Source organism: Natrix helvetica (assembly GCF_964273705.1).
Source record: "Natrix helvetica genome assembly, chromosome: 4".
NCBI classification, from domain to species: Eukaryota; Metazoa; Chordata; class Lepidosauria; order Squamata; family Natricidae; genus Natrix; species Natrix helvetica.
Window position 1 is genome coordinate 94,056,706 of NC_138550.1, and position 12,193 is coordinate 94,068,898.

The window sequence follows — 12,193 nt, forward strand, 5'->3', positions numbered from 1 at the left end:
CAAACTTGGCAACATTAGGATTTGTGGATTTCAAATCTTAATGTTGAAGTTGAACTTCACAGGTCTTAAAGCTGCCAAATTTGGAGATCCCGGCACTAAGTTATTCAAAGTGAAAGTCGGCTGCAGGAGACAAGAAGTTGAAAAAGATGCAGCTCAGCAGTTCCAAACAAGCAGGAATGAAACATATACTGTGGAATGTGGGTTTCATACCTGCTGGTTTCCTAGTGACAAGAGAATACACATTGTCCTTGTGAAAATCTGGTTCATGTCACAATATAGAAAATCATAATAGAAATAGAGGTTTAATAGAAATAGTATTTTAGGATTTTATGCAAAGCTTCAATACTCAAGTGTACACACATCAAATTAAGCATACATGTTTCTACTGCAATAAAGTAACGGTGCGGTCTTAGGGTTGCCAAAGAGCAAGCATAGTGAAGTTATCACCAAGATTTTATCACAATGGGAAAATAATAGCCTTCCTTATAAAGCAAAGGGACAACACTGCTGTTCTGATCTTGATCCATGCTTTTTAAAAAAATGTTCAAACACATTTTAAAGTATTTTCTAATGCTTTTAAGGCATGTCTCATTATTACTATCACTATTAATATTATATACAGGAGCTTCATATTTGAGAAAAACAACTAATGGATATTTTATGAACTATCACCAGAGTTCCTGGAAGTAATAAAAGGGTTTTTCAGGCTGGTTACTTTTGATCTTCTGCCTAGATAACAGTAGATCAGAAAAGATGACAAACCCTTATGCTCTATTAGCCTTGAGATTGGCAAGTTTAACTTTTGAACTGGGACAAATCAGAGCAAAGGTGGTATGTTTAACTCAGAAACCTCTAACTTTTTGCTGTCATTTAGGGATTTTGGATATTTGGATTTTGCAGTTCAGATACAAAGGGTCTGAAATTATTTATTTATTTCTTTAGTTGTTTTACACTGCTTTTACAACACTCACTTTGGTTAAACATCTGACCGATACAAGCAAAAATGAAAGCAACAAAATCTTCATATACTGTATAGGAGTATGATCTTTTCTCAATTTATCTGCAAGCGCTCTGTGAGAAGTTCCTTTAGTTGATGGAGGTAAAGGTAAAGGCTATATAAGTAAAGGTGCTAGCCCCGCACACACGTGCTAGTCATTTCAGCCTCTAGGGGGCGGTGCTCATCTCTGTTTCTAAGTTGACAAGCCAGCACTATCCAAAGACGTCTCTGTGGTCATGTGGCTGGCATGACTAAACGCTAAAGGCACACGGAGCACTGTTACCATCCCACCAAAGTGGTCCCTATTTTTCTACTTGCATTTTTTACATGCTTTTGAACTGCTAGGTTGGCAGAAGCTGGGACAAGTAACAGGAGCTCACTCCATTACGCAGCACTAGGGATTCGAACCACTGAACTGCTGACCTTCTGATCAACAAGCTCAGCATCTTAGCCACTGAGCCACTGTGTCCCTCGAAGCTATATATCTGTACGTAAATGCAGGTTTAATATTTGAGGATTGACCCTCCCGTGCCCTTTTCTTCTTTTCACAGCAAGACACTCATGCCTGTGCTGTTAGTGATTCATTCTACAACTATTCAATTACAGTCATCTATTTCTATTGTTATTGTATCATTGTTGCCATCTTGTTTAAGTCCTATTCTTGTTACATTCCAGAAGTTCCATAGGGACAGTTCATGGGCAAAAATATATTACATCAGATAAATGTTGAGAAATTGGTTTCTATGGGAGTGGTAAAAAGTCCTATATAATCAGTATGATTTCCTCATGAGCTTATAGTGAAGAGACTGCCTGTTCTATTTGTTGATTTTAAAAAAGGTATGTAAAATTTCAGATTGCCAATTTTGCTTTTGTTCTTCTAGTTACGCCAATATACTAAGGGTATTTTATTTTACATTATGGGGATGATGACAACAAAAGATATGCTTTATAGATGCTTATACCTACATTCATAACCATGTCTCCAAATTAATCCTGTGTATGTTTATTTAGAAATCTGAACTGGGTCAATCAGACTCATTTCCAAGGAAGTTTCTTATTAGGCTGCCATGAAAATCACATCACAAATTGTGCAGTTGTAACTGGTGTTTAATATAGTTATTATAGTTATTATTTATTAATAATAATGTCCCAATAAGATGACTCTGGATGGCTTACAGATCATCAAAAGATAAATAAAATAGCAGGTAATTTTTTTTTAAACTATGCAAATAAAAACTTTAAAAATTAAAGAAAAAATAGGAACCAAGAGATGGACAGTATAATGATGATTTTTTCTTACCCGATAAACCATCTTCAGCAGTGAGCGCCCTCCTTTCAGGGCTTCAACCTAGCCAGCAAAATTAGGTTTTAATGCTCTTCTGGAAGGCCAAAAGGGTGGGAGCAGTTCTCACCTCCAGTGGTAGAATGTTTCACAGGTTCGGGGCCACAATGGATAGGGTCCATAGCAGGCCTCATTTGGTGACACAAATGGGCCAGGCTAGAGCTATCCAGGTGAGACGGCTTCTCTTTAGTGGTTAGCTTATGAAGGTCTGTGTATCAGCCAATTTAAAGGTACTTTGTGAAAAGTTGAGAAGCGTATATAACAGGCATTTAGTTGGCATAGCAGGGTGGAACTAAACTATGAATTAGTGAAATGAATTAGTAAAGACTATGGAGCAGATGAAAGGCAAGACTCGACTTGACAGTTTCTTGAGAATTAGAGAGGTAAATCATAGCAGAAGGAATCAGCCAAAAGATAAAGCATGCCAGCCAATCCAGAAGCGCAATTCTCATGTATCAATGTCACAAAGAATGATTCATTTGAAACCTAGGGGCAAGTTTCTATTGTCTCAGTAAATACTTGACAGTTTGAGGAATGTTATCATAATTATAATCAGTAGGCTGAAAGGGACAAATGTTTAAATGTATACGTGACTGGCTGTATAAATATTATTTTTTCATTTTATTTTTTATTATTAAATTTGTATATCATCAATATCCCTGTTTGGGGTGACTTCAGAGGGTATTATGTTACGCTTACTGGAAATTAAACAATAAGCAATTGTTCTCTTGTCCATTAAGAGCTAACATGCTGGAGAAAATTCTATGGTCACCTCCCAGTATTACATGACATATATAGGGGAATGGCCAGACAGTGCTACCATTAAATTTTGCTGGCATATAAAGAAAAGAAAAAGGGTTTTGGAAATAGGCCTTAGACCAAGGGTGTCAAACTTGATTTCATTGAGGGCCACATTAAGGTTGTGTTCGACCTCAGGGAGAGTGGGCTGGGGATATGTGGCCAGTGTGAGCATGGCCAGCTCGACATCACTTGTGTTAGAATTGGAAGGAACAGAGTTGGAAGGGACCTTGGAGGTCTTCTAGTCCAACCCCCTGCCTAGGCAGGAAACCCTATACCATTTCAGACAAATGGCTATCCAAAAACTTCCAGTGTTGGAGCATTTACTTCTGGAGGCAAGTTGTTCCACTCATTAATTGTTCTAACTGTCAGGAAATTTCTCCTTAGTTCTAAGTCGCTTCTCTCCTTGATTAGTTTCCACTCAGGTGCCTTGGAGAATAGTTTGACTCCCTCTTCTTTGTGGCAACCCCTGAGATATTGGAACAGTGCTATCATGTCTCCCCTAGTCCTTCTTTTCATTAAACTAGACATACCAGTTCCTGTAACTATTCTTTATATGTTTTAGCCTCCAGTCCCTTAATCATCTTTGTTGCTCTTCTTTGCACTCTTTCTAGAGCAGTGATGGCTAACCTTTTTCTAAAGCCGTGCCAAAATTGTGTGCATGCTATTGTGCACCCACCTGCGAATGCACACGCAACTCCCCCCTGAGGGGGGGGAGTTCTCACCCTCCCCAGGCTCCGGAGGCTTTCCTGAAGCCTGGGGAAGGTGAAAATGGCCTTCCCTGCCCCCCCGGAAGCCCTCAGGAAGGCAGAAATAGATCATTTCCAAACTTCCAGTTGGGCCGTTGGGCCCATTTTTCACCCTTCCCAGGCTTCAGGAAAGCCTCTGGAGCCTGGCGAGGGTGAAAAACAGGCCCAATGGCCCAACCGGAAGTTTGTCCCTGAACTTCCAGTTGACATGTTGGGCCTGTTTTTTTCACCTTCCCCAGGTACCAGAAGCTTTCCTGAAGCCAAGGGAAGGTGAAAAATGGCCCAACGGCCCAATTGGAACTTCAGGGAGAAACTTCCGGTTGGCCCATTAGGCCTGTTTTTTGCCTCTCTATGCTCTGGAGGCTTTCCTGCAGCCTGGGGAGGGTGAGAACAGCCTCCCCCAGCTTTCCGAAGGCTGAAAATAAGCTGGCCAGCAAGCACATACATGCAGGAAGTAAGGGCCATGCCGGCAAATATGGCTCTGAGTGCCACCTGTGGCACACGTGCCATAAGTTCACCATCACAGTTCTAGAGTCTCAACATCTTTTCTACATTGTGGCGAACAAAACTGAATGCAGTATTCCAAGTGTGGCCTTACCAAGGCATTGTAAAGTGGTATTAACACTTCAAGTGATCTTGATTCTATCCCTCTGTTGATGCAGCCTAGAACTGTGTTGGCTTTTTTGGCAGCTGCTGCACACTGCTGGCTCATATTTAAATGGTTGTCCACTTGGATTCCAAGATCCCTCTCACTATTGAGAAAGGTACCACATATACTGTACCTGTGCATTTTATTTTTCTTGCCTAAATGTAGAATGTTACTTTTTTCACCATTGAATTTCATTTTGTTAGATAGCACCCAATGTTCAAGTCTGTCAAGATCAGAGGTGGGTTCCTACCGGTTCGTCAAATCTACCGAGCCGGTTAGAAGAGGTTCCACCAGTGGACCCGGAAGTAAGTTCCGGAAGTCCTGACCCGGCCCTGTCACTCGCTCGCTCATCCCTGCAAATCTGGAAGCAGCTCCATCACTTGCTTCCCCCACCCGTCCATACTGTCCTAGCCCCGCCCACTGCTCACTGATTGGCTGGCTCACCAATTGCCCCGCCCGCCTCTGAGAACCCTATCTAAACCTACTTACCTTTTTTCCTGCTTGGCTCTCTATTGCTGCCTACCGACTCCGAGGAGTAAGTAAGCTGCAACTAAGCGTGGGGCAGGATGGTGGTGGCGGCAGGCCATCTGGAGCGGCCTGCCACGGCCCTGCATTATAAGCGAGTCCGGTGACCTTTTGCGGCCTTGTAAGGATCCCGGGCTTGCTTATAGTGCAGGGCTGCATGGCTGTCAGCAAACATGGGCGCGGGGGTAGGGATGGCAGCGGAAGCTTACACAGCACTGCCGGTGTTTTTGACAAGTTCAGGGATCTCGCTAGGCCTTTGCAAGGTCCCTGGACTTGCCTAAGATGCCTGGCTGCCAGAAAGCACGGGCGCGGGAGTGGGGACGGCAGTGGGAGCTTACACGGCGCGGCTGGCATCTTTGACAAGTTCGGGGACCTTGCAAGGCCTTTGAAAGGTCCCGGGACTTGCCTAAGATGCCTGGCGATCGGAAAACAGGACGTGGAGGTGGTAACGGCGGCAGGAGCTTACATGGTGCGGTCTCCTAGGACCTACTAGGCGCTGGCTGCACCACACAAACTACTGTCTGTCTCCCCGTGCTCAGAAAAGCAACTCTGGGAAGGTCCTTTGATGGTGGCAGGCATCCTAGAACCTGCCTGCTAGCAAAGGACTTGCACGGGCTTTCTTTTCTGAGCATGGGGAGATGGACTGTAGTTTGTGCTGACCACGCCACGCCAATTACTGCCCATCACCCCATGCTCAGAAAGCAAGTCCGGGCCCAACCTCATAAAGCGGCAAGGAAAGATCCACGTTTAAAGATAGGAGCCTTAACCGCTGCCAAGGCCTGTTGCTCAATAAGCAGGCGGAGGAAGCAATTGCTCCTTGTTCCAGGTCAGTTTGGCTGCAGTGCTTACACTGTTTCCCGCCCATTTTTGTGATAAATCCGTCCCCCCCCTTCTCTTTTCGAGGCTGCAGAGTTGACTGGTTTCCACGTGCGTCAGTGGCAGTGGCTCTTGGGGCTAACATGGAGGGGGAAGCGGCTTGGGAGGATTTTCCCCACAGGGTTTGGTGGAAAATCTCACAGAATGGAGCTTGGTGGTTTTCTTGCAGACGTTTCATTACAAAACTAGGTTACATAATCAGTGCTAGAAGGGAGTGGAGTGGGGGGGCGGAAGGAGGAGAAAGATAGAAGGACAAAATGAGAAAGAGAGGGAGAAAGAGGAGGTGGAGGGTATTGGGATCCCTGCTGCTTTCTGAGCTTGGTGGTTTTCTTACAGACATTTCATTACCAAACTAAGTAACATCATCAATGCTAGAAGGGAATGGGGTTGTGGGGAAAGGAGGAGGAGGAGAAGTAGAAGGACAAAAAGGAAAAAGATAAGGAGGGAGAGGATTGTAGGGTCCTTTGGTGTTCTCTGAACTTGGTGGTTTTCTTGCAACCATCTCATTACCTAACCAGGTGTCATCATCAGTGCTAGAAAGAATGGGGTATACAGAGAGGAGAAGGAGGGCAACGACTCTGTGGTCCTTGGTGCTCTCTGAGCTTGTTTGTTTTCTTGCAGATGTTTCATTACCCAAACCAGGTATCATCATCAGTGCTAAAATGGATATATTGGGATATATTGTGAGGAGGAAGAGGAGGGGGGAGGGAGACAACAGTGTTGGTGTTCCCTGAGCTTGGTGGTTTTCTTGCAGACATTTCATTACCAAATTAGGTAACATCATCAGTGCTAGAAAGAGTGGGATATCTTGAGAGGAAGAAGAGGAGGTGGGGATGGAGACGACACCGGGGTCCTTGGTGTTCCCTGAGCTTGGTGGTTTTCTTGCAGACATTTCATGACCCAGCTAGGTATCTCACACCGATGAGAATAAAACATCTGCAAGCAAACCATCGAGACCACAGGGCATTTATTTCTTCATTTATTAAATTTATATGCCTCCTGCCTCGTGGTCATCACGAACTCCTCATCAGGACCGTCCACAATGACCGGCCTCAGAATTACATCTCCACCATCTCAAATTTTATTTATTGTGTATAGAATATTTTAATGGTTTTATTTTAATTTATTATGTATAGAATATTTTTAATGGTTTTATTTTAATTTATTGTGTGTAGAGTATCTTTTTTTTAAATTATTTTTAGGGAACTTTTATTTATTTATTGTTTATAGAATATGTTTATTACAAGAAATGTTATACCATTTTGCAAATGTTTTACTTGTGATGCAATATGTTGCTTTTAAGTGTACAGGTTGGTGCATGGTTTATGTGTCTCAAGGTGGCTGCTTTTCTATGGGCAGGCCAGGTTGGTGCAAGGCAGCTTTGCCAGATTTTGTGTGTTTCTGTGTGATACCTGGTTGTTTAGGTAATTGTGAGGTGGTTGCTGATTCTGTGAGCTTCCTGGCACTGTCCTTTATAAGTTCCCACAATGCCTTGATAGTTTTTATTCCAGTCGCTTTGTCTTTCCTGTTCTTAGGGTTAGGGAAAAAAACTGGTTTCATCTGCAGTCTTTTGGGGGTGGGGGTTGTTATTTTTTGGTGTTTTCCTGACACTGTCATAGTTTGTGTGTATGGGTGTGTAATGTCTGCAGTTATCTACACATTAATAATGATCAAATACTAATATTTCCTTATACATTTTAGTGACCTTTCCTTACATAATTGGTATTTTCTTTCATACTTTTAGATTTCTAATTGCTGTTTCTGTTTGTTAGCAATTGATAAAACAAATCCCACGTGAAAAAGTATTCAAAGCCTTCTTGATTTTAATTGTCAATTTATTCATTCCTGCACGTTCTAATATTTATTCATTTTCATATCTTTGTTTTTCCACTTTGTGCAAACACAATTCCAGCAGCTGTTAACATGTGTAAAATTAAATATGTATTGTATTCCCTTTGAAATACAAGTAGTAAGTAGTAAGCTACTTACCGTACCTTCTGTAAGTAGCTCTTTTATTGTTTTGTGTACTTATTTTAATCTTACTTAAGTAGTAAGTACACAAAATAATAAATTTCCTTTTTTATATCTTCTTTTTGTAGATCATCCATTGGGGCAAAGAATTCAGTGACATCGTCTTGGACACTCCCATCCAGTCACATGACTGCCAAGCCACTCCCACCCAGTCACATGGCTGGCAAGCTACTCCCACTCAGTCACATGGCTGGCAGGCCATTCCCACTCAGTCACATTGCTGGCAAGCCACTCCCACTCAGTCACATGGCCGGCAAGCCACTCCCACAAAGCAGGCCACACCTACAGAAGAGGTTCCCAAAATGTTTGAAACCCACCGCTGGTCAAGATCCTTCTGTATCTTAAGCCTATTTTTTGGTGTGCTGGCTATTCCTGCCAGTTTGCTGTCATCTGCAAATTTGATGAGTTCCCCATCTATCCCCTCATCCAAGTCATTAATGAAGATGTTGAAGAGTACTGGGCCTAAATCAAAGCCTTGGGATACTCCACTGCATACTTCCCTCCATGTAGATACAGTTCCATTGAGGACTACATATTGAGTGCAGTTGGTCAGCCAGTTATGAATCCATCTGGTGGTGATGTTGTCTAACCCATGTTTTTCTACTTTATATAGTAGTAGGTTATGGTCTACTTTATCAAATGCCTTACTAAAGTGCAAGTAAATTATATCGACAGTATTCCTCTGGTCCACTAATTTTGTCACTTTGTCAAATAATGCTTTGTCAATTTGTCAAAGAAAATGTTGTGGGCTCCTGTGGTGGCCCGAACACTTTGCCAGTGAAAATGGGCTCCTGAGCTCCGTTTTTGGCTGCGACTGCCTCCTGTAACCCTCTGCCAGCAAAAACAGAGCTTTCCATTTTTGTTAGTAAAGGGTTGCGGGAGGCCGTCACAGCTAAAAATGGAGCTTATGAGTGCCACACGCATCTCTCCCGAGCTTCGTTTTCACTGGCAGAGGCACTCCAGGCTGGTTCTTTACTGTTTCAGGACAGCCCTATGGGTCAGATCTAAGTATCCCAAATTTGGCCCACGGGCCTTGAGTTTTACACCCCTGCCTTAGACCATTACTCTGTATCTCAAAGTTGATATATAACATTCAAAATAGGCATGGATGTGAGGTCCCTGAGACTCAAACTCACTAATGGGAACTTTTCTATAGCTGTCTTCCCTATTCCCCTAAAATATATATGGGCAGAGAGTTGGAAAAGGATCTTGATGGAAATATGCAAGTGTTTTGCCAAGCTAGGGTAGTGATCAAGTGGCCAGGCAATTGGTTCTTTTGGATCGAGAGACAATGAGCTCCAGTAAATAAAGAGATTTTGCACTTTATTATTAGCTAAAGCAAATAGAATGAAAAGCATATATACCAAGATGATACTGAAATCTGTTATAAGCTGTCAGGAGCACCTTAATAATGACAGCAGGGATACCCAAGGGAGGCCAATTTTGACATACTAGTGCTAGGTTCTGTGAAAAAGCTCCCAAGAAACAACCACCACAAAGTTTTAATCAAAACCTGGCACCATGACTTCATGGCACTCTTATGATATGAAGACTACAAGACTTGAGTGGGGTAGGAATTGAAAGTCTGAGATTTTCACAGTAAGAAAAGCTTTGAAGCTTCATGAAGATTCCCACCCCATCCCTCTCCCTTATTCAGGAAATGAGTAAAAACAAACAAACAAGCAGAGTAGCTCAAAATGAACTCTAAACTTCTACTAATTTGTAGAAAGAAAAATACATCACTAAACTCCTCAAAATAACAATGGTCTTCCACCTTACCACCATAGCAAACTCTGGGGCCAAGGAAACAAGAGGTAAAGTGTCTTTTAAGTCCAGGAAAATGTTTGCTTATGGCTCAAACATCTTCCTAATTCACTAAACTATAAGAAGAGGAATTCTTGTGGAATTGATTTCTTGGCCTAGTCTACCTAGTGAGGCTGACATTAAGCAATTGGTAAACGATATGGCATCCAAGGACAATATCACCCCCACCTCTCCTGACAACTATCTGTGAGGGCCTGCTTTAAACATTTGAAATTTGCTCAGGTTTTTTCCAAATAATTTTTATTTAGGACTGTAAATGGAAAGAATAAAAGTCTTTCTTTTTCCTTTCTATGGTCTTTTCTCTGTTCCTTTGATCTGTTTATCTTTTTCTAGTCTAGTGTTTAATTAGACTTATATATCTATCCATCCACCACTAGCATCTTATTTTTCCATAACCATTGAACTTGCAAGCTTCCCCAAAGTTCATTCAGCCTGGATGGGTTCTTTTTCCTTTTGATTTTACCAACCTGCAGTTTGCAAATAATTCCCGCAGCTAATTAAAACCAGTTGGGAGACAGGAGGAATTGTTGCCCAATCCAACAACTGAGGATACACACATTTCCTATCCTTACTAATGCAGAAGATGGAGAAGGGAGGAAAAAAACCCTTGCTTCCCAAGGCTGCAGAAGGTTTGGGCTGCTTGCCAAGTGCCATTTAAATACTGCCTAGTTGTCACCCGTTTGCACATCAGAGGCGTCTCCAGCAATTCATGTAAAGAATAATTCTTTAGTGGCAGAGTTTAATCAATGCCCCCAAACCATGCAGCTGTAGAGATAAATTTGTGGACCAAATATATATTTTCCATAAATTTTCATGCCTATTTATCAGACGTTTCCAGTGTTTCCTCATAGGGCTTGAGTGGTCCTATATATAGACTTGAATGCATTTTTCTTGTTTATATATACTAGGTTTAAATGGCGATGGAAGCACTAAGTGCAGCAAACACTAGCTTTGCTGTTGATTTTTTCAAACACTTATGCAAGACTCAAACTGACACAAATGTACTGTTTTCACCATGGAGTATTTCATCAGTTATGGCCACTCTCTACCTTGGGGCTAAAGGCCACACTGCACAGCAGATAGCAAAGGTAAGTTTGGACTTAATTATAACTGAAAGGTTTGAAAAAAAGACTGGTTTGGCTCTATAATCTGTTGTCTCCCAAAGTGATACTCTGCAGATTGTGTTTGGATGCCAATAATTATCTTGAACATTGGGCACTATCTAATAAAATGAAATTCAATGGTGAAAAGAGTAAGGTTCTACATTTAGGTAATAAAAATGGAATGCACAGGTACAGTATAGGTGGTACCTTGCTCAGCAGTAGTAACTGTGAAAGGGATCTTGGAGTCCTAGTGGACAACCATTTAAATATGAGCCAGCAGTGTGCAGCAGCTGCCAAAAAAGCCAACACAGTTCTAGGTTGCTTAAATAGAGGGATAGAATCAAGATCACGTGAAGTGTTAATACCACTTTATAATGCCTTGGTAAGGCCACATTTGGAATACTGCATTCAGTTCTGGTCGCCACGATGTAGAAAAGATGTGGAGACTCTGGAGAGAGTGCAGAGAAGAGCAACAAAGATGATTAGGGGACTGGAGGCTAAAACATATGAAGAACGGTTGCAGGAACTGGGTATGTTTAGTTTAAGAGAAAGAAAGACTAGGGGAGACATGATAGCAGTGTTCCAATATCTCAGGTGTTGCCACAAAGAAGAGGGAGTCAAACTATTCCCAAGGCACCTGAGGGTAGAACAAGAAGCAATGGGTGGAAACTAATCAAGGAGAGAAGCAACTTAAAACTGAGGAGAAATTTCCTGACAGTTAGAACAATTAATCAGTGGAACAGCTTGCCTCCAGAAGTTGTGAATGCCCCAACACTGGAAGTCTTTAAGAAGATGTTGGATAGCCATCTGTCTGAAACTGTATAGGGTTTCCTGCCTAGGCAGGGGGTTGGACTAGAAGGCCTCCAAGGTCCCTTCCAACTCTACTATTGTATTGTATTGTATCATTTCCAATCAGCATATTGATTGGTAAGTCTAGGTTTAAAGACCCAATACATCTGGAAACCACCAGATTGGGGAAGACAGATGTATGTAGGGTTCTCATTATTCATTGTAGGAAGGAGAGTTCAGATGAGGTGGATAACTCTCATCCAGGGTTAGAAGTCTGTTCTTTTGTGCCAATTTAATCCAAGAGTAATTTTTTCTGCCTGGTATGTTTTAGATAACTGAGTTATATTGGACTGATGAAATTGTAACAACAAGTTTGAACCTTTTGAGCACCAGGCACCAGTTCCATGGAGGGAGGTTTTCTGCAGACCAGAGGGTGCATGGTTTCATGTGCTGCCTGCATCCCATGATGGGGCTGCCCTTGTTTGCGCAGCCCGGTTTCTGGCATGCTGT

At 42.2% G+C, this 12,193-nt stretch overlaps 1 protein-coding gene across 1 annotated transcript in view; it reads left to right on the forward strand.

The window, feature by feature from the left end:
- Positions 1-1,818: 1,818 nt before the first annotated feature.
- The window catches only part of LOC309392183 (uncharacterized protein), a 47,755-nt gene continuing 37,380 nt past the window's right edge, over positions 1,819-12,193 (forward strand). The window contains exons 1-2 of the mRNA XM_081953184.1: positions 1,819-1,834; positions 10,700-10,879. Coding sequence (XP_081809310.1) covers positions 10,706-10,879 — 174 coding nt within the window. The 5' untranslated portion in view covers positions 1,819-1,834; positions 10,700-10,705. The remainder of the gene's footprint in view (positions 1,835-10,699; positions 10,880-12,193) is intronic.